This window comes from Talpa occidentalis, unplaced genomic scaffold (assembly GCF_014898055.3).
Source record: "Talpa occidentalis isolate TD23 unplaced genomic scaffold, MPIMG_talOcc4v2.1 talOcc4.12, whole genome shotgun sequence".
NCBI lineage: Eukaryota > Metazoa > Chordata > Mammalia > Eulipotyphla > Talpidae > Talpa > Talpa occidentalis.
Window position 1 is genome coordinate 79,227,193 of NW_023601212.1, and position 26,886 is coordinate 79,254,078.

The 26,886-nt window shown below is 47.2% G+C and overlaps 2 protein-coding genes across 2 annotated transcripts in view; one reads left to right on the plus strand and one right to left on the minus strand.

The window, feature by feature from the left end:
* STYXL1 (serine/threonine/tyrosine interacting like 1) overlaps positions 1-9,807 on the minus strand; it is a 33,911-nt gene extending 24,104 nt beyond the window's left edge. Inside the window, exon 1 of the mRNA XM_037506860.2 lies at positions 9,632-9,807. The gene's annotated coding sequence lies outside the window, so the exon portion shown is untranslated. The remainder of the gene's footprint in view (positions 1-9,631) is intronic.
* A 103-nt stretch (positions 9,808-9,910) lies between these two features.
* Positions 9,911-22,362, plus strand: MDH2 (malate dehydrogenase 2). Its single transcript, XM_037506862.2, has 9 exons — positions 9,911-10,059; positions 13,583-13,751; positions 16,374-16,457; positions 16,943-17,052; positions 18,526-18,651; positions 18,909-18,986; positions 19,970-20,069; positions 20,418-20,569; positions 22,047-22,362. Exons 1-9 carry the CDS (start codon positions 9,994-9,996, stop codon positions 22,176-22,178), a joined length of 1,017 nt encoding a protein of 338 aa, XP_037362759.1. The 5' UTR covers positions 9,911-9,993; the 3' UTR covers positions 22,179-22,362.
* Positions 22,363-26,886: the final 4,524 nt, after the last annotated feature.

Sequence of the window (26,886 nt, forward strand, 5' to 3'; positions counted from 1 at the left end):
GCTCCCCTCCCTTCTCCCCCTCCCTCACCCTCCACTTCTCAGCCCTTTCTTCTTTGTGGGAGGGTCTACCTCTTCACATAAGAATGCCCTGGGTCATAGTCATCTCTTCTCTATATCTCACTCTAGGTGAGGGTTAGCATACTTACAGTTCACTCTTTGCTGTGGGGGCCTGCCCTGTGCATTGTAGGGTATTTAGTAGATCCAGCCCTCCACCCAGCAGAGGCCAGCAGCAACCCCACCACTACCAGCAATACTATAGTAACTTCTTCCAGACCTGGAGCTGCAAAATCACGGTTAGTTGAGAACCAGGGCTCTAAGATCTAGAGTCTAGGCAACTCATCCAGTCCCTGGAATACCAATGAGTCCCTAACTAAAACCCCTATGTGACCACAACACTGAGCTTCAGATTCCACCTGGATGCCTGACAGGCACCCCAAATAGAGCATGGCTGAAACAGAACGCTTCATGCTCACATGCCTACACCAATACCTGTTTGTTCTTTCATCTTAATAAATAGCACCATTATCCACCTAGTTATTGAAGTCTAAATCCCTGTTCCTTCTTTCCCTCAGGCCCTCATATCCAATCTATTAGCTCTAATATATTCCAGATCCACTCATTACTCCCAACCCCCTGACCCCTCCCCCACCCCCGGCATGACACAACACTTCTTGCTTCCTGTTTTCTCCCTAGATTCTAATATTGTCAGGGTGATCTTTTCAAAATGAGTTTATCGGGTTTTTTTTGGTTTTTTTTTGTTTTTTTTTTTTTTAAGATCTATTTATTTATACAAGAACCGGGGCACAGGCCAGATGCACGGGAGAGTGAGAGGATTCACCAGAGACAGAGCAGGGAACAGAACAGGCAGACTGACAAAACACACTGCTGAGGGGAGCAGTGGGTGAGACAGGAGAGGTCTGCTGCGCCATGTGGGTTTCTCTCCTGCTGGCTGGGATCGAACCCGCGCTGCAGAGGCTGCGGACACCCCACAGTGCAGCGCTAAATTTATCATTAAGTTAATTGCATTATCTGATATTATCATGCTCATTTATTTGCTGACTTTATCTTCGCTCCCCTCCCACTGGAATGTATGGCTCATAAGGACACGACCTTGCCCATCTTACTCACTGCTGTATCTATCACCCAGTACCAGAACTTTGGGTGCAAGGTAATCCTCAAAAGCACATGTGGGGGCCTCCCCGGGGGCGCAGCGGTTGAGAGCTGGGTTGCGAAACTGCCCGCGGCCTCTGCGGCGCCGGTTCGATCCCCGGCTGCTCCCCAGCCACCGGAGGAGGGTCCCGCATGGCGCGCAGAACTCTCCTGCCGCTTGCTGCTCCCCTCAGCAGTGTACTTCGGTCCTTCTGCCTGCTCTGCTCCCCGCTCTGGCTCTGGTGAATTCTCTCACCCTCCCGCACTTCTGACTGTACCCAGTGCATGTATAAACAAACAAACAAACAAACAAACAAATAAAACATGCCTCTATTAAAAAAAAAAAAAAGCATATGTGGAATGAATTATCATTAGTCGCCATACCCACCTTCACCAATGGGACCATCTTGACCGGATGCCATAATATATGGTTGCCACATATAGATTCCTCCTAAGGACCTCCCAACCTCTATCCCCACACAAGTCCCAAGTTCCCCACCTCTGAAGCCCTGTCCCCAGGCTATCTAGGAGAAAAAAGGATGGGCTTTGTGTCTAGTTTCACAGCTTCCTTAAGCCAACCTCAAATCTGGTTCCTAAGCTAACATCTTCAAGCTCCCCTTTAGTCTCCTCATCACACCCACCAACTCTTCTTCCACCCTAGCCAAGACATGGTCTCTGGGAATATAGAGAAAACCCGGACCTAGGGACTTCCTCCTTCAGACTTTTCTCCTTTCAAGAGGAGACACTATCCCTGGTCAAGCAAGAACTGCCCCCTACCTAGAGAGATAAGAGCAGTCCCTGAACTTACCAGCATGGTCTGAGCACACAGCCCTTGAGCCAAGATCGGGGGCACTGCTGGCTTGGATGGGTGGAGGACTGAGCGCTAGCAACATCCCTTTCTGAACTACTCCAAACTCTGAAGATGTCCCCAATTGTCTGAGAACAAATTGGGTCCTCAGAATATTTTGATGCTCAACTTGTACATAAAACTAATATTGATAAGTTTGGGACAAAAGTATTCTTTTAATGGGAGTGAATCCCATTAAGCCAATTTAACCCCTTAATTGGTTTTCTATAATTCAGTTAATCAATTCCAATTTTATAGATTAAGGTAATTTTAGATTATAAGACTACAAAGATTTCAGATATAAAGTCTCTCACCTTATTAACAGTGTATTTCAGCCCACACCCACCAACAAATGTCCAGTCACCACCAAGTCCAATTTTTTTTCACTTTCAATTTTGTTTAGCCAAAATTGTTTTTCTGAGAGCAAGATTTTTTTCCATGTGAATGTTACAATAAAGATTTGATTCCTTAATCAGACTTGTTATCATACCACATTTTACTGAGTATGCTTTCTATTGCTGTAAGTTTCATTTGTATTGATTATTTCTACCGAAATATGGAAGTCAAAATGGCAAATTTAAGACATCCCCCTTTGGGGTCTTTCAGACACAGCTTTTAGGAGAGTTTGGGGATATTTGGTGCAACAGTTCTCACAGGAGAGATGAGGCAGGCAGGTGAGAAGGGAGGTTAGAGTGAACATTCTCTGAATTTGGCTTGATGGGGTGAGAGACCAATCTTCTCATGAACTGACCTGACTGGGAAATCCACATAGCTTTCTGGGTGGTGAGCAAAGCACTAAACTCTCTTTGTCTAGAGAGCAGGGTGCCAGCACAGGCCTTGCCTCTTCACACTGGAGCCCACCATTAGGAAGCTTCCTCACCCTCCCTGCAAAGACCTGGCCTGAAATTCAAACCAGGAGGCTTGTGTGGGGCTCACTCTCTGGCAGCCCAGGGCAGTTCAGACATGGTTGGTCTGCTGAGCCCAGCTCCAGTGAGAGCTCATAACTGTTCTGGGGGATAACAGCCAGTTAGGAAGGGATTGTCATAGTTTTAAACAATGGGAAATGGCCAGACTGAGCCCTTCTCCTATCTCCCTGTTCCTGACGCAGGCCTGGAGTCTTCTATCCTGACAATAGAGCCATCATAACCTGGGCCTAAGTTTTCAGGACACTGAGAGCTTCTCACAGGAGTTCCAGGACACTGAGCGCTTGGTCTAGTGCTCAGACCCAAAGTCAGGTGGACTCACTTGATGGGCATTTGCTTTTGGTAGAAAAGAAGCATCACCCAGTGTTTCTAGAAAAGCCAGACCACAAGCTAAACCTTGGGCACCTTACTCAGATTGAACAGGGACCTTATACCCACAAGTAGGGGCCCACAGTCAACCCCATTATGCCTTGGTTCTCTGTGGGAAACTCAGGTTGTGCCAGGATTACCAGGTTTAAATAATGACAGGCACCATTGCCTTTGCCTGTAAACTGAGGCAGTAAACACGCTGGAAGGTACAGGAGAGTTACACTGAGACAATGGACATAAAACACCCAGCACTGGGTCTGGCACAGAGCAGGAGCCTAGGAAAAAGAAGTGTGTCTACTCCTATCCCATCAACTTTACCTCTTCAACTCCATAGGTACATACCGAGCAGATAGAGAGCACATTTCAGAGAATCTCAAGCCAAAGACCAGAGCAGAAGTTGGCAAACTTTATACGGGGTTAGCCTGTGGTGCTCTCTGAAGGTCAGGATCTGAAGGGACATGGGACAATCTTTCCTCCATCTCAGACACACCTTCTTTGTGATATGAACTTTGACAAAGCTATAGGACATAGAGAGTGCCAGAGCATAGCACCCCTGAAATGCTGAGGCTGCAGATGTGGTTCTGAAATTGGTCTCAAGTTGAGGGGGACGCCAGGTCCTATTGTTAATCATCACCAACATCTCTATATTTGGGAAGCAACAAGGTACAATCAGAGGCCCAGACCCAGCTGCCCACATCCCTGTCCTTCATCTTCTATCTTGCTTTCACTCCATGTCCCCAAACTTAGGCCACTGTATCCCTGAGAGGCACCCTAGTGGTCCTGTAAGGGTGAGTAGCAAAATGTACCCAGTCTCCCAAAGGCAGTGGCCACCACATCTGGTCTCACCTACAACCCTGTCTCTAGTGCTTTCTTCTCCTCCTCAATATACAGAGGCTCAAACTTCTCTGCTCCTGACACAGAGCCTTGGCCCTGGACTTGGCTTGCACTTACTTCCCCAATAAATGGTGGGTCTTGAGGACTGAAGACTCTGTTCCTGATTCAAATCTGGCACCAATGGTGACTCACAGCTCTTGGGAGCTTCTTGCCACCTCTACCTTCTAGTTATTCCACTGGAATATATCTTAGAGAGCCAAATCCTTTAGCCTCCAGCAAGTATGCGCCATAACTAAAAGTTAAGCTATTTAAGCACAGGCCTGTATTAAAATATATGTCCTTATTTTCCAACTTCTTAGAGCATCTAGAAGAAAATAAACTCCTGCACAAGGTGGAGTGATTACCGCAATTCTAACTCCTCATTTTAGCTCCAAGGATCTGAAAGATTTAAAATAAGGTATGATTTTAGAGTTGAGGGTAGTTCAGCATTTAATATGTGCACCTAATAGCAAAAATTATATAGCCCATGACTGTGCTCTACGACTATCATAAGGTACAAAATGGTCAGTATACACATATAGATGTATATGGCTTATGTTATGTGGATGGGACAAGGAGGGTGTCAATATATTTGTAGAATATTAAAATGTACAATAGAAAACAGACAAAATGAATCTATAGTAACAGAAATCAGAAAGTAGGTCTTTTGGGAGACTGGAAAGGAGCATGAGGGAACTTTCTGGAATGAGAATGTTTTATAGCTTGTTTGGGGTGATGTTTACAAGTTGTAAGTCATCAAAACCATCCAACTGAACACTAAAGATCTGTATACTTTATGTATACTGTAAACTATGTCACTAAAAAAGTAAAAATATCTCTTCTCCCCCCATGTAGATCCATGTTTGTGTTCAGAGACATAAATATGTAGGTGCTGTGTGTAGATGCGTGTATGTAGCCCCCACCTGTATGTCCAAGGCTTCCTGTCTGAGCTGCAGGAAACCACGTGGACTTGGGCACACCGTAGGTACACAGTGCAGAACTTCAACTAGGTCTCTACAGCTGCCAGCCTCTCTTATTACAGCACCCTTGGGTCCCCATGGAGCAAACTGTCTCATTTTCTAGTTCTTGCCTGGGAAGCTAAGTCCACTGGGTAGGAACTGCTTTCCCCATTATCTTGGGTGCCCTTCTGTGCTTTCTCCAAAGACAGCGGGGTAAGCATCCTCTGATTTCATGCTCTCTTACCTAATCTCTCTCTCTGTCTCTCCTTTCAGCAATCTTAGAGTTCTCCTTCTTTCATTAACGTCTTTCTGATTTCCAACATTCAAGTTTCAGTTTCTTTATACAATTAATGAAATCAGAAAGAAAACTCTTAGAGTTTAGCCTATGTCTTCTGCAGCTTTTACAGGCATAAAGGCTGCTGCTGCTGGGCCCCAGCCTGGAGAAGCCTGAGGCTGGATAGCTGATAGCAAAGCGAGGAGAGGCAACTGCATTTGAAAAGGCTTGCATCCCCAGAATTGTTGGAGCAACAATGCAAGTGTTTCCTATAGACCAGCTATAGGCCAAGCAGGAGAGAGGGTCAAACAGAATGTATCTTAAAAGGAACTTTGCCAAGAGGGCTACCTGGAGGGATAGTGGGCCAATATCACTGATACTGTTAGGGGGAAGTGATGTCCTGAGTTAATCCCATACAGGATTAACTTTGTGGACTCCACCCCCACTCCAGACTAAAGCGGTTGCTCTACAACAATACCAGGGAATTCCAGAAAACAGTTGCTAAGGAGGCAACTAAAAGTAGTAAGACTGAGAGGTCGCTACCGAAGTCAAGGGAACTGCAGATGAAAGAGACCCACAAAAGCAACACATAGAGGGAAGATTCAATTACAAACTCCCTTCAGAGAATATTAACACCAGATGACTAAGGAACCTTTCCTGCTCCTATTTCTCCTCTTACAACCCACCTCTATGCAGCAGTCTACATAGGGGTTGGGGGTGGGAGCAAGATGGATATACAGAGAAAGCAACCACGCTCTTCTCCAAAGGTGAGAGCCTAAAGCAAGCTGAGAAGGGTAAGGCAGAAGCTTTAAGTTCAAAGTTTGACTATTAATGTGAACTGCACATTTAGGCTACTGCAATGTCTCTTCTGCTGGAGACTACATGTGATCCAAGGGCAAGGAAAGATTTAAAGAAAGAGTGGGGATGAACACAAAGCTGTTTTATGACTGCTCTGCTTCTTGACTGTGATTCTGCAAGTTCAGTGTGAGACAGGGCAAGCTAGGGTTATTAGGCAGTTTTAGGGACAGTGCAGGAGGGGACCTCTGAAGAATTTAGGGAGGCTTCAGAGATAAGGACAACCAAAGAAATATAACCAATTCCATTAGGAAAAACAAACATGCCAGGACCAAGGACAACATTGTTAATGCTGGTCCTGTTAGGGGAAAAAGGCTGTCCCAAAGCTAATTCCATACAGGCTTTGTGGACTCCACCCCCACCCCAGTGTTAGGGGGAAAAGGCTGCCCCAAAGCAAATTCCATACAGGCTTTGTGGACTCCACCCCCACCCCAGGTCAAAGCCAAACACACTGGGAACTCCAAATCCCATCACCACTAAAGGGAAGGTGGCTGGGACCTGAGGGTGGGGTTAAGCAGCCAGGTGGATACAAAAGGCAGACATGTGGGCTTTGGGGCTCTCTCCATTTTGGGGCCCTCGGCCAGCTCGCGGCGTCCGTCTAGCTCTGAGAGTGACTTTGGGGTTTCCAGGTCGTCGGATCGGGTAGGACGCATTAAAGACTTTATTTCCCTATTTTCTCCCTGAGTTGTACATTTTCCTTATTTCTTTTTCTCTTGTAAATAAACCTTTTATTAACCCTTTTGCGTGTGTCTGTAGTAGAGTATTCATAAGACCCTTTAAAGCGCGCGGGTGAGGACCCACAGCCAGGAACCCGTTTAATATCGGGGTTGCTCTATAACAGTCCTGGTTTCCTTCAGGTGGTAAAGGGAGGCGGAGATTGGAGAAATGGAGAGTGGTTTAATTTATGGACACATTAGAAGGGCAGCTGTTTAACTTCAATGCAGGGATGTCCATCCAGAGGACTGGGCCAAAATTTAAAGATGCAACAAATGGGGAAAGACAAAGCTGTTAGATAAGGAATGTGAAGATCCCGCACTCAGTAGCAAATTAAGTGAGACAGCCGAGAACTAACCAATCACAAAGAGACTGGTGGAGCTTTAGAATAATGAGGGAAAAAAGGTATATATTCCCTGAAACACAATTCCACTTTGGCTTCCTTGCCCCTCCCAGGCCTGGTTCCCTGGCCTGGGAGTCCCACTTTATTTCTGCTCTTTTCCTCCTCAATAAACTTTTTCTTTCTATAAACAAACTGCCTCTTCTCGCTTGCTTGCCTGAGCGTCTGCGAAGTTCCTGCTGCGGCTTCGTGAGACACCAACCCGTGGGGGGTCTAGCGGCTGGGGCTCAGCGCTGCCCTGCAGCCTGGAATCCGTTCCTGGCTGGGAGACTAGGCCTGACAATTCCGGTATCAAGTGTAAGTTATGCAAGCAAAGGAGGGAGCACAGGCAACAATTGACACAGCAGCTAATGAGACTGTTGTGAACAATCTTGGGATTTAAAGGGAAGCAGCTAAGGGCCAAACGTGCTCTTCTTCAGCCAAACTGTTGGGGATGGCCTGAGTAGAGGACTTGAGAGGTAGCGAGTTCCCTGTATTGGAGAGGCTTACAGGGGTTCACTGACTTGACAGGGATGTGGATGGGGCTGAGTCCCAGATGTGTGAGTGAACTTGAGAATCTGTGGTTTTAACTTCTTGTTTCTCTCTGTGGCCTCAAGGCTTCCCTTTATGGGGATATTTCAGCTCTGGCCTCTCTGGATTTCAATCCCACATTCCTCTTGAATAACTCCCCAACCATCCAATTAAATTCCCATGCAGGTGATTTACCATCACCTCCAATTCAGCCCATCTAAAATGGAGCTCTTTAGTTTGTTTCTTCAACCAGCTCTCCGACCACACAACCCCAAATTCTGTTTCTGTAGATGTATACTTCACTCAACTTGACTTCCCATAGCCCTCCCTTTCATCCATTTCTTAAACCAAGATGCACACAAACTCAATTCTGCTCTTGAAACAGCTTCCTCATTAGCCCCACCCTTTCCATTTTTTATGATCATGATCATAACCCATCTCTTTATCATCTCACAAACTAGTCTTCTAAGCAATCTCTCTGTCACCACATTTTTCCCTTAACAGGTCAGGGTCAGTCTAATCCTCCTCCAACACAGTTCTGGTGGTGTCATAAAAACCTCTGACAAACACTTGCTTCCCAAGAAGTAAAAGTCAAACTTCTCAGCCAACACAAATAGGCCCTGTACAATATGGCTTTTCTAACACTTTTCTAATACGGTTTTTTCAGCAGTATCTAAAGCCATTCAACTGTCCCAAAATTCAGAGACCCACTCTCAGGCTGGCCCTGTGCTAGACTAATAGGCGCACAGATGAAAGACATACCTGAATGCAGGATGTTGTCAGTTCTAATGGTTGAGATAAGAGGGTAAATATTTAACCAGAGAATACAATCAATGATAAGATAAAAAGGACACTGCTTGTGCTCATACCCTCCATGCCAACAAATATTTACTCACTCTTCCTGAATAAAGGCCTAGGCTTTCCAATCTTTAGATTTTTCTTGGGACTGTTTTCTTCTTTCCCACCTAAACACTTTGTGTCCCTTCTTTGAAAACGCCAATGCCTAGGCGAGGGAACTCTCCCTTGGGAGAGTTGGGGTTGAATGGTGTCACTAAAGAACACCTACTCTTTCTGCATTTCTGGGTTTAGATGCTTCATCCACTGGAGAGCCTTTTTCACATGGTCCCCAGAACCACACCCCATCCTGGCTTAGAGTCACCTCCTCTGGGTTCCCACAGCACCTCACAGTTCTCCTAGTTTTACCCAGATCATGCTACTTGCCAGATCATTACTTGTCACCCCCACCAGACTCTGACTGAACTCTTTGAAGGCAGAAAATGCGGTTATTTTGTTCACTAAATAGGCAGCGCCAAGACAGGTCTGGTAGCTGAATAAACAATGGGAAGGCAGTCGTCGGTGCACTTTGTATTGACATGTTCTCTAGTGTTCCTGGTATTTTCACTCCTGCTTCCCTAGCCACTGTTCCTGGCAGGTTCCGTCAGTATTCTCAGTAGTGGGGTCTCTAAAACCCTGTGAACTACAGGGGAAGGGCCTGAGCACCGTGATGGACAATGCTACGGACGGGTGGACACGGAGAGAGTGACTGATTAGAGAGGCCCCCATCCTCTCACCCCACCCCCGGACTCTCAACCTCCTCTCTCCCCATCTCCTTTCATGAACTCAGAGGCCCTTCCCGCCTCCGGGAGGGGCAGGAGTGGGTCTGGCTGAGGTCGGGGGCTCAGGACGCGACCATGGTCAGCCGGCCTGGGGCGCTACCTCAGCGGGTCTGCTGGTCAGAGGCTCTGTCTGAGGCCCCACCTGGAAAAATGGCTCCTCTACGGCTCTTCCAGCCTAAAGCCCGTCCTCTTCCACCTCTCGGGTGCGGGCTCTCCCTCCCAACTCGCCCGCGTCTCCCACGAGGGAAGCACCGCACACGAAGCCCGGCAGAACCCTCCACAGACTGCGCCGACGCGGCGCGGGAGGCGTCCCCGGGCCCGCCCAGCCAACAGCCCGGAAGTGACGACGAGCGCGCGCCCGGCGGGAGGGGGCCGGAAGTGGGCCACTCTCGCGAGGCCGGGCGGAGCGGCGGCCGGAGGGCCTGCGCTGTGTGGAGGTCGTTGGAGTCATTTGCCAGCTGCCAGCCCCTTCGCCGGCCGTTCGGTGCCCCGCCCGCTCCAGCCATGCTCTCCGCCCTCGCCCGGCCTGCTGGCGCTGCTCTCCGCCGCAGCTTCAGCACTTCCGCCCAGGTAGGCCCGACGAGGGGCTGCCCCTTGGCAGAGGAGTCCCCCGCCCCCGGTCCGGGCCACGTGCGATCCCGGCTCCGGAAGAACCCGGGCCCCCCGGCCATCCCGGCCCGCAGGCCTCCTGCTGCTGCCCGCGGCTCTGGGCCGGGCCTGATCCCGGACAGGAAAGGCTGGGGAGAATGCCCGGCGTTGAGGGGATGTCTAGTTCCAGGACTGGTGCACCGCGCAGACACCCCCTCCCCCCACCCCGTAGGGCCCGCTCGCCTGCAAGATTGAGAACCCAGGGTCTGGTGCCGGAAATTTTACGTTTTTATGCAACTTTCCGTAGTTATTTGACTAACCTAGTTGTTGCAGCATCCGTACAAATAATGTGTAATTATTAGCTCCATAGTACAGACAAACCGACGTGCCGAGGAAAGGAAGTGGTCCAAGGTTACACAGTTATTTGGCAGAGGATTAGAAGTATTCTGATCATGGTCAGCGGCTTTTGGGTCACCACGCCTTCCTCTAACAACCTGAACACTGCTCCCTTCGAGGGACTTTTATGGTCGATCCTTCCTGTTGTGGGTGGGCCTTCCCCCAGGTGGCTTGACTGGGGGGAGACTTGGCCTCCAGCTACTTAAGCCTAGCTTTTTTTTTTTTTTAAAGATTTATTTATTTATTTATTTATTTATTTATTATTTATTTATACAAGCACTGGGTACAGTCAGAAGCATGGGAGGGTGAGAGAATTCACCAGAGCCAGAGTGGGGAGCAGAACAGGCAGAGTGACAAAATACACTGCTGAGGGGAGAGGCGGGCGGCAGGAGAGGTCTGCGCACCATGTGGGACCCTCGCCGGTGGCCGGGGATCGAACCAGCGCTGCAGAGGCTGTGGGCAGATTTGCAACCCAGCGCTCAACCACTGCACCACCGGGGAGGCCCCAAGCCTAGCTATTTTTAGCCATCTTCTCAGACGGTGGTTCTCAAACTCTGATGTGTGTCAGAATCATCTGAAAGCTAATAAATAAGAGGCCCAGACTCATTGAAGGACCTGGGCCTCTATTTTTACCAAGTACCTCAAGTGATTCTAATAGAAGCAAAATTTGAGAACCCAGGAGATACCCACATTGCCTCTTAAATACCACACCCAAAAGGGAGGTGATTATTGAAAGAGATTCCAGGTTTCTTATCATTTAGATAACTGCCTTTGAGTTTCCTGTGCGTTAAGATCATTTGAAAAATAAATATACAGCTAAGTACATTGAGTGTCCTTGCTCGCGAGGAACAGTGCTGGGCAGTGCCTGGAGTTGAGTAAGAAATTGCACTTGAGGTGGGCCAGAAAGGAGGAAACATAGGACAAGTGAAGGTGATAAAGATTGATGCTGGAGAGTAAGGGAAGAGAACTGATTGAAGACAAGACAACAGGATTTGCTGACCTGTGTTTTAATGGGGGTTATGAGCGAGAAAGATGAATATGGAGACTTTGGAGTTGAGTTTGCTGGCAAGGAAAAGATAACTAGAAGAGATCAGGTTTGGCAGGGGAAGGCTGTCAGCTCAGTTTGGTATGTGTTGAGTTTAAAATGCCTATTGGAGAGATGGGTTTGAGGAGAAAGTTCTGTATATATTCATTTTCAAAACAGTTGCAGTGTACTATTGACAGCTGCTCTTCACCTTGGAAATGCTCAGCTTTGGAGATAGCTCTAAGATCAGGAGCTAACATTTGAAATACTATAGGTTCCACACTTAAAGGCATGTTTGGTAAATATTAACTAAGTTGATGGGATTTTATACAAACAGTATCATGTCAATGCACTGAGCATCAGAATGAGCAAGTATCATCTTAAGTATCATGATTCACTTAAGGACCCTAGTGAAGGTACCAGGTCAGTCTCTTTCTTGCTAGATTCTTTTTCTTGCTAGAGATTAAATAAATAAATAAATAAGTAAATAAGTAAATAAATAAATTTTGGCATTAATGAGAAGTTAACATTTTCATCCTGCATCCCAATGGGATTGTCTTGTGCCTCCCCCATTGCAACCAGAGCCCTGTCCACACAAAAACTTGCACATGAATTTTTAATAGCACTCTCACTGTAGCCAAAATAAAATGTCCATCAGCTGATGGTTGAGTGAACAAAAGTCCTCTGTTTATACAATGGACTATTGTTCAGCCATGAAAAGTAACAATGTAGATACATACTACAACATGGATGGATTTTGCTAAGTGAAACTGTTCTAAGTGAAAGAAGTCAACTTGAAAGGCCACATTTTGTATCCTTCCGTGTATATGTTACATATCCAGGATAGGTCAAAGAGATGGGAAATAGGTTAGAAGTTGCCACTGACTATAGGGGAAAGGGGAGTGGCTTCTAGTGCACGTTGGGTTTCTTTGTGGAGTGATGGTTGAACAGCTCCTGGAATATCCTAAAAACCATTGGAGTATACATTTTATACATTTTAAATGAGTGAATTGCTTGGTCTGGGAAATACATTTCAATAAAGTGTAAAAATTGGATGGGATTAAGTGGTGGCAGTTGTTAAATATATTTATCTCTGAAGTGGCTGTTGAAACTCAAGTCTTTTAACATTAATCCAGAAAGTTGGTCAGTAAACTGATATAAACTCTTCCAGCTCTGGCCTTCTAGCTGTCAGTGAGGCAGTCTAGTGGATTTGGAACTCCCTTCCCTCCCTCTCCCCCTCCCCCAACACCAGTGACTTCACTAAACTATCACTTCTTCAACTTCCCAGCCAACATGACAGGACCAAGTGCTACGTGTCCTGCTTTGCTTGGTGATGAGCTGGAGTGATTCTCAAACTGACCAGTGTCAGAATCACCTGGGATACTTAGTAAACATATTACGGCCTAAGTCCCATCCTACTTAAAGGAGTCTGGTCCTCTGTGGTCTATTAGCTCAGCAGTTAACTGATACACACTAGTGGGTAGAGGTGCCTGAGACTGCAGGTCTGGCCTACTTGATAAAAGGAGCCTTTTCAAAATGCACATCCTCCTAATCTTGCCTAGGTCTCTAGCAAAGGTTGTGCTGCCCTACCCTCTTAGAATCTTCCCTGACTCCCCTTTCCCCACTGCTTTCCTGCACATAGTGCTTCTGTTACAGCCCTTTTCTCTCAGCTGCACATACAACTTGTTACTTGTCCCCTCCAGAGCTGGCAGAGGTCATCTTTTCTGCAACCCCAAATACAATGAAACCCCAAATACAATGACTGAACTGTCGGTAGGTATTCAGTAAATGTTTGTTGTTCTTTAAATTGCAGATTAAAGGTAAGGTTGATGTTGCCATCCCAGTTGTCTGAATAAGCTAATTATCTTGGAGTATGACCCTAACTATGCTGCTACCTATAGCCATCAGTTTCCTGTCTTCCTGATGCAGGCCTCTAGACTTGAAGAAGTAAACTGGACTGGTAGAAGTACAGCAGTTGTGTCATCCTTTGATACCACTGCAATAAAGAGGTCCAGTGCAATATTTTGCAGGCTGCCGCATGAGTCCTTTGAATGCTGAGTCCATCTTTCTCTGTACCTGTCTTAGAACAATGCAAAAGTAGCAGTGCTTGGAGCTTCAGGAGGAATTGGGCAGCCTCTTTCACTCCTGCTGAAGAACAGCCCCTTGGTGAGCCGCCTGACCCTCTACGATATTGCTCACACACCCGGAGTGGCCGCAGATCTGAGCCACATCGAGACTAGAGCGAATGTGAAAGGTACTGGGCAAGCTGACCCTGAGAACTTAATATCTCTTCTCCTTAGTAGACTAGGATCTAAGTTTATAGTAAGGATCTTAGGTGAAGCTCGGTAGTCAGAGATAAGGGGTTTCTGTGTTCATCTCAGAATTACAATTTACAAATGATTACCTTTTTGGACTTGGGTCAATAAAAATTTAAATAGCAGTGTCACAGAAAACAAAGGTACTCTAACCTTCACAGTTTTATTGTTTCTAGTTGAAAGGTAATATGAGGGTGGGGAAGTGGGAACTCTTGGAAACCTCCTATGGGACCCTTACAGGGGGCTCTTAACAGATGTCCCCTGGTGTGCTGCCCCCCTTACTTCCCTATGCTGGGGTGACCTTTGCCAGCTTCTCCAAAACACAGCCACCTTAGGGAAATCTGCCCTTTCTAATAGTAAATGGAATTATTTCACCCGAGAATAGTTCATAATCACATATAATTTTATATCCTCATTTTGCCTTCACATTATAGCAGCGTTTCTCATGCCACCAAATTTTTGGTAAAGATTTCTTTAAAGGGGCCTCCCTTGGTGGCGCAGCAGTTGAGCGCTGGGCTGCAAGGCAGCCCGCAGCCTCTGCAGCGCCGGTTCAATCCCCAGCTGCCGATGAGGGTCCCACATGGCTCACATACCTCTCCTGCTGCGCCCACTGCTCCCCTCAGCAGTGTATTTCATCAGTCTGCCTGTTCTGTTCCCCACTCTGGCTCTGGTGAGTCCTCTCACCCTCCCGCGCTTCTGAATGTACCCAGTGCTTGTATAAATAAATAAATAAATCTTTAAAAAGATTTCTTTAAAGCTATACCATAATTTATCATTAATTTATTATACAGGTTCTGTTGACCTTTGAGCTATTTTGACCTGTTTTTCTATACTATAAATTTATAAACTATAACAAACATCTTCATCTTTTTGTCTTTATTTTAGAGTCCTAGAAGAAGAGTTAGTAAATCTATTTTTAACTTTTTACTGTGAAGTACCAGTTTGCTGTCCAGAAAAGTTGCACTAATTTCTCTCTATACTGACAGTGTATGCCCTGTTAGATACTGTTTACACATACCTTCAATTAAGGTAAATAACTCAGGAGGTTGCTGTCAATTTTGTGTTTATTTGCTTTCCATAGTCCTTCTGAATTTGCTCGTTCTCTTTTTGGATATATGATTAAGTTTCTTAAAGCCCCTGCTTTAAGGAAAAAGTAAATCAAAAGCAGGTTTTCGTCATTGGAGCAATTTGCCCTGAAATTTTTGAAAATAGAATTTTTTCCCCTCAGATGGTAGCAGTAAGCAAAACAGATACTGATATTTAGAGTCTTTGGGCCTCCCTAGTGGCAGAAGGGATTAAAAACGCTATCGGGCCTCCCTTGGTGGCGCAGCTGTTGAGCACTGGACTGCAAAGCTGCCTGCAGCCTCTGCAGCGCCGGTTCGATCCCCGGCCGCTGGCAAGGGTCCCACATGGCGCTCAGACCTCTCCTGCCATGCCCACTGCTCTCCTCAGCAGTGTACTTCAGTCCTTCTGCCTGTTCTGCTCCCTGCTCTGGTTCTGGTGAATTCTCTCACCCTCCCACTCTTCTGACTGTACCCAGCGCTTGTATAAATAAATAAATCTTTAAAAAAAAAAAAAAAGCTATCAAGGGCCTCTCTGGTGGCGCAAAGGGTTAAGACACAGCATATGAAGCTGTCTGCAGGCAGCCACTGCAGCACGAGTTCAATCCCTGGGCCACCCACATGGTGCAGCAGACCTCTCCTGACTTGCCCGTTGCTCCCAGCAGTGTATTTTAGTAGATCTGCCTGTTCTGCTCCCCACTCTGTCTCTGATGAATCCTCTCACACACACACCCCACACCGCTGGCCTGTACCCCAGTTCTTGTATGCATAAATAAATCTTTAAAAAAAAAAAAACAAAAAAACAGCGCTATCAAGCCATTGCCACTTCTGTACGAATTCAATCCCCCGGCCAGGCAGCAACCCACATGGTGCAGCAGACCTCTCCTGTCTTGCCTGCTTCTCCCCTCAGCAGCATATTTCAATAGATCTGACGGTTCTGCTCTCCACTCTCTCTGGTGAATCCTCTCACACACACATTCCCCCCTCCACACACACACCTCTGGCTTACAACCCAGTTCTTGTATGCATAAATAAATAAATCTTTTTTTTTTTTTTAATTTAGAGTCCTTGTTTGTTAGCATAGAGAGTTTCTTTCATGGCCTTCACTGTGGCTTTTGAGCCAGCAGCTCTTGTTAGGATGACCATACTGTAGAATAAATAGCTCTTCTAACTAACTTACCAGCGGGTACTAGTTAAGTCGGATAAAGACAAGCAGCTGACTTGGTTTGGTTTTGTGAAACCCGGAGGGGTAATCTATTCTGAAGCTGGGCCTTGGGCAAGTGGAGGTTGGAGAAAAGTAGAGGAAGGTGAAACATTCTTGCGAGCCAGAAGGATTGGATTGGTCAGGGAAAGGAAGTTCTAAACAGGTGGCCTCCAACCTTCTTGAGGACTGTGATTGGCTTTGGAGGTGGTTGGAGGCCATCCTTCCAGGCTTTGTGCCCACAGATGTGTGGGCCTTTCAGATCAGAAAGAGTGACATTGCTCTCTTGGGTTTTCTAGGCTACCTCGGACCGGAGCAGCTACCAGACTGCCTAAAAGGTTGTGAGGTGGTTGTTATTCCAGCTGGAGTCCCGAGAAAACCAGGTGGGTCTTTGAAAGCCTTTATCTAGCATCTCACTGTATGCCAACGTTAAAGCATGGATCTAGCCAGTGTCTCTGCTGCAGAAAAGATTCTAAATGTTCCCCAATGCCTGTGGGATAAAAATCAAACCTTTCTTGACATGGCATTTAAAACCCCTCATGTGTCTACAGTGTTTCTCCCCTACCCAGCCTCTACACACTTTGAGCATGGACTGTCCTTCCCTCAGACCATCCCCACCTCAGGAATTCTGACTGATCCTTGATGGTCCTCAGATACCACCTGCCTGGCTCCCCTCCCCATGTACCCCACAAATCTCTATTCTGGCACTTGTCACTGGATTGGTTTCCTTACAAGATGGAATTACTTGAAACAAGGACCCTGTCTCCCTCATGTTTGAATTTCCTGTAATACCTAACACACGGCACTTAGCACATGGTGAGAAATTGGTCCTGTGCTTTGAGAACATCTTGAATTGGATCATTTGCAGGCATGACACGTGATGACCTGTTCAACACCAATGCAACAATTGTGGCCACCCTGGCTGCAGCCTGCGCCCAGCATTGCCCTGAGGCCATGATCTGTGTCATTGCAAATCCGGTGAGTACACTCCTGAAGCTCACAGTTAGCACAGGTATTCTGATGTGCTTGTGGGGAGAAAGATCTTCAGTTTATTTCCTGGGAGTTCCTTCTGATGTGGACAAAGTGTGAGTTTTAATCTTTTTTCCAACAACTAGGTGTCTTTGGACAACTCGCTTCCCCTCTCTATAGCTTAGTCTCCCTGCCTGGAAAGTCAGTCCATTCTTAAGGCTCTTTTAAACCATGACCGTAGCCTTTTACCATGTGTTTTCTCAGATGCTACCGTTCCTGGTTCCCATTGACTCCTTTTCTTCACACTTTCGCACATACTCTCATACACAGACACCCACTCTGCTCACTGGTTTTTGTTGGTAGCTTATTCTTCAATTCAGAAATTCTGAGTGCTGTATCCTCCCTAAGAAAACAAGTAGGCTTCTCTCACTTGTCCTACAGCATCTTGGGCTGCGTTTAACAGCAGCCTTCTCCATTCTTCCTCCTGGCTGAAGCTAGATTGTGATCTTGTGTGTAAGGAGGCTGTGGGTGAGAGTGCAGTGGCAGTGATGTTGATTGTGAAGCATCGTCACTGGTCAAGGCCCAGTTCATGCTCATTGCTGTGAGAAAAGAGGATCCTACCTTCCCTGAGTAGCTCGCCCTTCCTTGGGGGCAGTTGGTCAGAAGTAGAAAGTAGAGGAATTGAGGTGTAGGCCAGAGGTGCAGGGGGTGAGAGGATTCATCAGAGACAGGAATAGGGAACAGAACAGGTGTATCTACTGAAATTCAGGAACAGCGGGCAAGACTGGAGAGGTCTGCTGTGCCATGTAGGTTAGCTCCCTGGCCAGGGATCGAACTCATGCCACAGAGGTGACAGCGCTGAAATGTAACCCCTAGGCCACCAGGGAGGCCCTCTAAATCTTGCTGTTTTGGTTTTTTTTGTTGTTTCATAGTCTCTGTACCAAGTAGCATGCTAAGCACTTGCTGTATATCAAGTCATTTAATCTTTACAGCAGCCTCTGAGGTAGTTGTCTCCCCTATTTTACAAATAAAGAAACCAAGTTCAAGGGAGTCGAGGTAACTGGGCTAGGATTACAGTGCAAAGTGGCAGAGCTGGGACTCACCCTGGGTCATCGAGCTTTTAGCCATGTGTTTTCTGTCGCTAGGTATGGCTATGTAGTCGTGAGCCCCAGCCGGAGCAGAGGGTGCCCTGAGGGACCATCATATTTCACAGTCGATAATTGAAGTGTCACATGCACACTTGAACTCAGAGGCACCAGGGGAAGAGTATCTGCCGCAGTGAAGGGTCTTTCTTTAGAGCAGGGAGTTCATCTGGTCTGGTCTGTCTCGTCGTGAGGGTGGTTGGCCTAGAAGCAGTTGTCAGGTGGGGGTTTTAATTTGGCGCATGGGACTTGGTAGTAGTTTGGTAAAAAGATTTTCTTTCAGTTGCATGGCTATGTTTTCAGGATACGGGGCCAGTTATGTTTCTCTTGGATTTACTAGGTCAATTCCACCATCCCAATCACAGCAGAAGTTTTCAAGAAACATGGAGTATACAACCCCAATAAAATCTTTGGTGTGACAACCCTGGACATTGTGAGAGCCAACACTTTTGTGGCGGAGCTGAAGGTAAGAGCTCAACTCCTTGTGTCCACAGCAGATAACAGAGTAGCTACTTCCCACGGCATATGTCCAGACTCATGCTGTTTGCTGGGGCCATGGTGGGGAAGCCAAAGATGGCAGGAATTGACGATCTTTCTAATTTCTTGGTTTTGTTCCAAGTTCTGTGGGTTTTTCCAGTATTGGTGCTTTTGGTGGTATGACAAGTTTTATACTCAAAGAGCTTGATAAAAATTAATCAGGCTTCACTGAAACTTTGGCAACAGGGTCTGGATCCAGCTCGGGTCAATGTTCCTGTCATCGGTGGCCACGCTGGGAAGACCATCATCCCCCTAATCTCTCAGGTAAGTGGGTTAAGCCCTTGCCAGGAAGCCTGAAAATCACGAGTGCTTTGAGAATCCATTTGATGTAGTTAGACTGACAGATCTGACCATCTGTCATGCTTTAAAAAGATTTTTGCTGTGGATGCAGCCCCCACCCCAGTCATCTGGGGCTCTTGACAGGCTGTGGAGTGTAGTCAGGTGTCAGCATTTCAGGGGACACAGCAGTGGGAATGAGTGTGGTCCCAGGGTGCTCAAAACCCTCAGCTGGTAGGAACATCACTGGGCTCCTGGCTAAAACAGCTTAGGCAGTACTGCTTTGCTTAAAAGTGAGTAGAACTGAATGCCATAGAGAATAAGATCTACCTTGTAACCCCTGAGTATAATGCTCTGGGACACAAGATATTGGGGGTATTCTTGCAAAAAATGCATTAACCTGGCCAAAAAATTGTGAAAATGTCACAGACCCAAATTGGTGAACATTCAACAAGATGAGCAATCAGTACTTCTGACAGGTGTCTCAAAAGACAAAGGAAGACTGCGGGGCTTAGAGACTAAGGCGGAATAACTGATGGCAAGGTGGGGTCCTGGATAGGCCTCTGGGACAGAACAGGAACAGGGTGGGGGAATTGTGAAGTTTGAAGAAGGGCTGTAGTTAAATAACTTGATACTAATTTCCTGTTTTTCATTATTGCACCGTGGTTATGTAAGTTGTGAACATTCGGGTAAGGCAGGTGAGGGAACTCTTCGTACTATTTTTATAGCTTTCTTCTAAGTCCAGAATTAGTTCAAAACATAAAAGACTTATCTGAAAATGAGTAGGGAACTCACTATGAAGTTGACTTGTGAACTTCCAGTGAAGCTGACTTGTTCTTCAGGACCTTGGTTTCCTGTATAAGTGAGGATGCCAAGGGATCCTTCTTGAGCAGGGTACAGAAAGTGGGGGGCCTGCGAGTGGCAACAGGGGGCCAGACCTGCTCAGACGATCCCTGTGGTTTTGTTCGCAGTGCACTCCCAAGGTGGACTTCCCCCAGGATCAGCTGACCACCCTCACAGGGCGAATCCAGGAGGCTGGCACAGAAGTGGTCAAGGCTAAAGCTGGAGCTGGTAGGTTCTTGGAGGCAGCCCTGGGGGTGCTGATGCCCGAGGCCTTTTTGGAGTTCAGCGTTCAAGACTGGCGAGGAGTGACTCCTCCTCCCAGGTTCACATACATGCTCTTGATAAGCAGGCTCTCTAACAGAAAGGCAGATCTGCTGGCTTGGTGGAGTGGGGTGGTGCACAAGGTTGGCCAAGCTGATTCCATGCCATTCATGCATTTGTGGAGTTAAGAGACACACATAAATTCCCGTCTTAACATAAGAGATTTTGCAGATATGTTATTTAGCTGGTGGGCTAAACTCATCTGGAGTTTACAGTTGCAGTACCAGCAGGACTAACCTGCCTGTGTCCTCATAGGCTCTGCCACCCTGTCCATGGCGTATGCCGGGGCCCGGTTTGTCTTCTCCCTTGTGGATGCAATGAACGGAAAACAAGGCGTTGTCGAATGTTCCTTTGTTAAATCCCAAGAAACAGATTGTACCTATTTCTCCACACCGTTGCTGCTGGGGGTATGTATCTGGGAGTTGGTGGGCCTTTTGATTCTGGAAGAAAATCTGTAGTTCAGTCTTAAGCTCTGCCCTGTTCCTTTGCTCATAATTCAGATGTCCTTTGTGCAATAACTACAAATCACTTCCTTGGGGTGTGCTTCAGTTTTTGAGGGCAAACATGCCTCACAGAATTAAGACCAGGGAGAATCTCAAACTTCCTAGTATGTGAACTTCCTTCCCCATGGATCTGACAGTCATCAGTGGCTGCCTGGATGTGTTTTCCCAAAGAGACTCATTCCATCTCGGGTAGCCCACAGACAGTGCCGAAAGAAAACCTTCCCACAATCCGGACATCCTGCGTGCTGTCTCCCGGAGCTTATTTGGAAGGCAGGGCCATCTTTCCTCTCCCTGGGATGTTGTGTGGTTGTCGTGCTTTCCAGTTCAGGCACCTTTCTTCACTCCTCAGCCCTCTGGTGAGGAATTTGCCCAGGTTGTCCTCTTGAAACTGGTGTCTAAGTCAGAGCCCATCTGGGCACTTCAACCAGCCTACTTTGGACGCCTGTCCATTGGGTTGGCCTTTTTACTAAGTCTTCAGCGAGCAGAAGCCATACATATTTCTCAGCACCAACTGTCAGACCAGGTTTCCACTTCCTGGAGTGTGGGTAGCTGCTGAAGTCAAGCACACTTAGAGAAGTTGCCTTCCTCTACTATCCAAAAAGAAATACTTGGGTAACTTGCTTGCCTACCCAGAGGCCCATCCCATAGACACAAATGATCAAAGAGCCATAGGCCATGGCCCCAGGCCTCAGGAGCTCCACATGGTGACTGACTCAAAAACCAGGTCAGTGCAGGCGTGTGCAGAGTGCAGTGGGGCCTGTGGGTGAGGAACACATGAGGCTGATTGTCTAGTCGTGAAGGGTGTCCATGTCCAGGGAGATAGCCTGGGTGGCGGCACAGATGGCACTCCGTGTGAGACGGAGTGAGACATTGACCCACACCTGCTCTTTTCCTTACATCAGACACTTTACTGTTCATTTTACATTGGACAGTAAAATGCTTCTTCAGTCCTTTACTGACTTGCGAAAGAGATTAGAGCCCAAAAGTATGCTCTACGTCAGGGGGAATAAGTGTTGCTGATTATTGGGTGCTTGATGTGCAAAGTTGCTCACATGTGTTCCACAGCCTCCAATAAGTAGGTAGTATGTTCATTTTATAGATAAGGAAACCGACTTTGATGGGTCAGCCATTGTCCACTGCACCCACACTGAGTGACAGAACCCGGATCCCAACCTCGGAGCATCCGAATGAAACACACTACCGGCCCCGCTCAATGCTGGACACCCCAATGTGCAGCTCCCTCAGTGGGAGCTCATAGCAACCCCTCAGGCGTAGAGTGTCTTGTCAGAGCTGATGAATTTTAGGTTGAGTTTTCTGTAACAATCATCCATGGGAACTTCTTATATGTAAAATTTTATAAACACCTCCCTCTCTCCTTCAGAAAAAGGGTCTGGAGAAGAACCTCGGTATTGGCAAGGTCTCCCCCTTTGAAGAGAAGATGATAGCGGAGGCCATCCCTGAGCTGAAGGCCTCCATCAAGAAGGGAGAAGACTTTGTGAAGAACATGAAATGAGAAAGCAGTCCATGAGCAGTCCATGTCCCTAACTTATTTAGGTATCACATCACTGTAAAGCCATTTCAGATCCCTTTGTTTATTTGCTTTGATGACAAGTATTGTATCATCACCATGCCTTCCAAATCATGGCTCAGTCTATTGGTGCAACAATAAAAGCAGTCTTTTGATTTTCATTTTCAAGGTCTCTTCCATAAATACTGTGCTTGCTTCTCTGTTAGACTTCTTATTTCACAGAGCGTATCTGGCCTCTCATCTCTACAAATCAGAATTAATGTTAATTTATATATTAGGCTTTGATGGTTTCATTAAGGGGAAGGTGTAAAATAACAGTAACTGCTCCTCCCATTATGCATCGTTTCATCCCCCGGGTGTGTGAACTCTAAGAAGGGTGAACTCTGACCTGGTTTCTTGTAGTGCCCTTTCACCGCCGGGGTGGTAGCTCAGTGGCTAACTCCAGGCTGCTGTTTGCTGTCCCTAGCTCTGTCTTGTGTATCTTGCTGACGAAACAGCACCAGCTTCTCCATTAGAGCGGCCCTGGCTGACCTCTGTTTTACTCTGAATTTTATCATCTTCTGACTGAGTCCTGATACTCAGTGACGGTGACAACCCACAGCCAGAGTTGTGGTGTAAGCTGGGGCAGGGGCAGCAATAACCAAAACGCTAGCTGGCTGAGGACACAGGAGAGGTGGCTTCATGTTTTTAGTGGCTCGTCTTAGGATAAATGAGAATAAAAGAGGGACCTGGTTCCCTTCAGTGTTGACTGCACTGTTCCCCATGAGCCATGGTCCCTAGGGTTCCTTCCATATTTGAGAAGGAACTGTCAATAGGTGATCACCTTGAAAGTGGAAAAGGCTGCAATTGCATGCAGTGATGACACTTGTCTACAGCAGCTTTATTTAACTAAAACATTTTCTCAAATATACCACTGTTTTCATATAGTACTACATGTTCATTGTTCAAAACTCAAAAACAAAGCAGGAAATTAGCGGTAATGGTATTTGACCTCTTAATTGTGTGTATTTCTCAGGTCAAGATAATGTCCCATCTACCCTTTTGTAATCGCCTCTTGTGTCACTGTCCAGCGCCACTTCCCTCCCCATGCAGTTGCTCGTAAGCCATTTTGTTACCACATCTCCAACATGTTGCTTTTCGACAAGGCTCCTGGCTGGCCCGGGATGCTCAGGATAATGTCTCACACACATGGTGTTTGGAGGATGCTGCTGGGTTAGCTGGGCTCCCCTCGGCGTCTTGGGCCTCTCATTCTTCATGGGGCCTTTCCAGCAGGGTGGTCAGGTTTCTTACCTGATGGCTTAATATTGCTAAAAATGTGAAAGTAGAAGCTGCCAGACATTGCGGCTTAGGGCTCATTACCCGTAGGGTGTCATTTTTCCCACAGCCTCAGGGTTACAGATACAAGGCAAACCCAATGGGAGGGGATAGACCATTCCTGGAGGCCTGGCTCTTGGGGGCCAACTCGAGATTAGCTGCCACATGTGATTATTTCATTGGAAGCATGTGTTTTCCCACGTCATTTTGGAACAACTGGACACTCCTTTGAACATACTATAGTTTCCTCCATTGCTGGGTAATTAGGTTTAGGTTTCCCCTTCTCTGAAGAGCATAGCTCTGAACATGAGTGTGCTTTTGCACTAAATTCCTCTTGGTGGTTCTATGTGCAAAGTGTTACTCCAGCTTGATCTGGGGTCATTTGCTAGTGCACAGCATGTTCACAGCAGCCCTGACAGCAGGACCTAGTATAGGGGCTCAAAGCAAGCTGTGTCTTCTTGATCCAGGGTGGCCAGTGACCATCTCTATCAAAAAACTGCCTTAAGTGCAGGTTCCTGACCCCACGCTTCAGAAGTTCTGCTCTGAGAACAGCCCAGAACCTAAAATTTTCCAGATTCTGAGCGGCATGGGTACGGTCCACCCCATTTAGGACACTGGCTACCCCAGACACGTCCCAGTGTAAGGGCCATCTGCCTCTCCGCGCTTGCCAGACAAGTCAGGGAGGAAAATTCAGATAGGAAAATTCAGCAGGACTCCAGAAGAGGACAAAGTTACTCCTGGATTTCTCGGGAGGCCAGAATCAGAATTGCCTTTTGAAACATCAGAGAGTAAGAGGAGCCGGCATTTGAGCTGTCCCCACAGGCTGGGCAGGACTAGGCTAAAGAGGACAGGCTTTGTTTGAGGAACACTAGACTTCTAACAAAAGGACACAGCATAAGGGGAGTGAGGTGGCTCTGCAGATTGAAGAGCTTGGGTCTCATCCTGTGGGCGGTGGCAGCAGGGTAGACGCCACAGGTGCAGAGCGGGTAAAATGGTCCTAGGATGGGCCCTAACATACAGATTGTGACTTGGAAACTGGCTGGAACCCAGATGATGTCCTCACTGCAGGGTACATTTAAGCAGAAAAGATGGGATGGCAGTGAATGGGGAGGGAGGGATACACGGATAGAGGAAAAAGCCATGAGCAGCTCCCACCCCATTTCCACCACCCCAGAAGTCCATTAGCCTGTTATCAGTGTGTGTTAAACCAACTGTGGCTCTGCTTTCAAGTTTCATTCACCTCCAGTCTGCAAACTGGCTGCCACCACTGCCTTCTGGCCACATGACACATAACTCTAATCCCCCTCAGCATGGAACAAAATGCCAGGGGCTGAATGTATGGTGTTAATGACCATAATGAGCTAGCTGAGGTCTTTGCCAGGGGAAGCCAGATTCCAGTCTTTCAAGAGCAGAGGAGAGGCTGGCAAGGCAGCGGCAGGGCACCCACAACCAGGGTAATTAGATGGCAAAAAAGTTGGTCCTGCAAAGAAGCTGCCATTGAAGTCCCGGATGGATGTGGCCAAGTTGGGTAATTAGGAGGAAAGCACAGTAATGGGCCTTCACTGTTGAAGAAGAGTGAACAGCTTAACCTAGAATAACCCTGACCTCGCCCAAGCTGCACCTGGCTGAGGCCAAACCTTCCCTGCAGTTCTCCAAAAGGCCTGAAGAGGGAGCTCGAGGCTGATGCTGCAAAGCTGCTCCTTGGAACCTTGTGGGATAGGCAGTGGAGTGAAAATTAGCATTCCTGAGCCACCTCCACCCTGTCTGGTCTCTGAAGGGGGCAGCTGCCTTCTGACAGGGATCATGGAAGTGGGAGTGAGGCCAAAGAGCATTGTTGGAACCAGTTCACAGGTTTGGAAGCAGGGAGGGGAGATGAACAATATCAAAGTACGAGGCAAGTGGAGTAGGGAGGTTTCTAGGAAGAAAACACCTCCCTCCCATTAATTTTGCTGGGGAGACTCAAGACCACACCCTACAAGGAGAGTTGACAAAGCAGCACGGGCTATCTGCCCATTTCCTATAACCAAGTAACCTTGGGCTCCTTGTCTCCAGTGCCCAGTGTGGACAGCAAGGACAGGTCACTTCATCTAACCCCAGTGAGTGGGGATTTTGTAAACCAAACCCAGAGTGGACAGAAGCTGCTGGGTGACCAGGAGGAAATGCCCAAGGCCACAGCCATGGCAGGCATCTACAGCATCTCCTTTAGTCCCCTCAAGCACCTGGGGTCTCCTGGTGCAGGTCCCCTGAGTTCCCCAGAGGAGTGCTTTCCAGACTCTCCGGTCCCCAGGCCTTAGACCGACTGCCTCAATCAACCCACTTGAAGAGGCTTCCTCCCCCTGCCTGCATCGTGTGGGCTCACTTCTTGGGGTAAAATCCCAAAAGCAGCCAGAACTGACTTACCAGAAATGTGTTCTTTTTTCTCGTCATTTCCTTCTAGATGCTTAATTAAATTCCCTCATAAAATTGAATAGGGTCACCCAGAACCAGAAGCTGAAGGGTGGACCTGGGGGGTTTGCTTGTGCTCTACAGCTGGTCTGGTTGTGAAATAAATACCAGAAGCTACTAATCAGCAGCTGCTCCAGCCTGCTGGCCCTTCCCCTGGGGTGTGCGTGTATACACACACACACATACCCCAACACCCCCCCCCCAGTGGTACAGGAGTAACACCTGGCAGCAGGGTGCCTCCCAAACTAATTAGGTATTTTAATACCTCTGTGGAGCAGCCCCTTCTGCAGAGAAAGCAAAGTGTGGGCCTGGAGAACATGCTCCCACCCCAGCACAGTGCCCTGTTCGTGCTCCCACCTGTGCTTCCGCCAAAGGAGCACCTAGATGCCAGGCTGGGTTCCCCACCTCCCTCCCCAAGGCCAAAGCTAATCAGTGAAGTCCTGACTAGACTCCAAAGGCCTATTAAATGAAAACAAATGGTTATATGATTCTATGTAAGCTAAAACAATAAAATTTTCCAAAAGATAATACATGAATGTACACGCATAGAAAAAGGTCTTGAAGGACAACACACCAGTTAGCATGGTGTAGCTTCTAGAATGGGATTGCCTTTGGGTACGTGCTGTATGTAGGATGCTCCCAGCTTTTCATTATATATAGTTTCTGTTGTAGGTTCAGTTGTGTCCCTAAAAATTCATGTGTTAAAATTCCGAACCCCAGCGACTCAGAATATGACCCCATTTTGGAAATGGGATGGTTGCAGATGTAATTAGTTAGGGTGAGTTCACACTGGCATAGGGTGGCCTAATCCACTAGGACTGGTGTCCTTATAGAGACGGGGAGTTTGAACAAACATACACACATAAAGAGAATATGTTTTAAAATGAAGGCAGAGATTGAGATGATGCTTTATAAGCCAAGGAACCCCAGATTT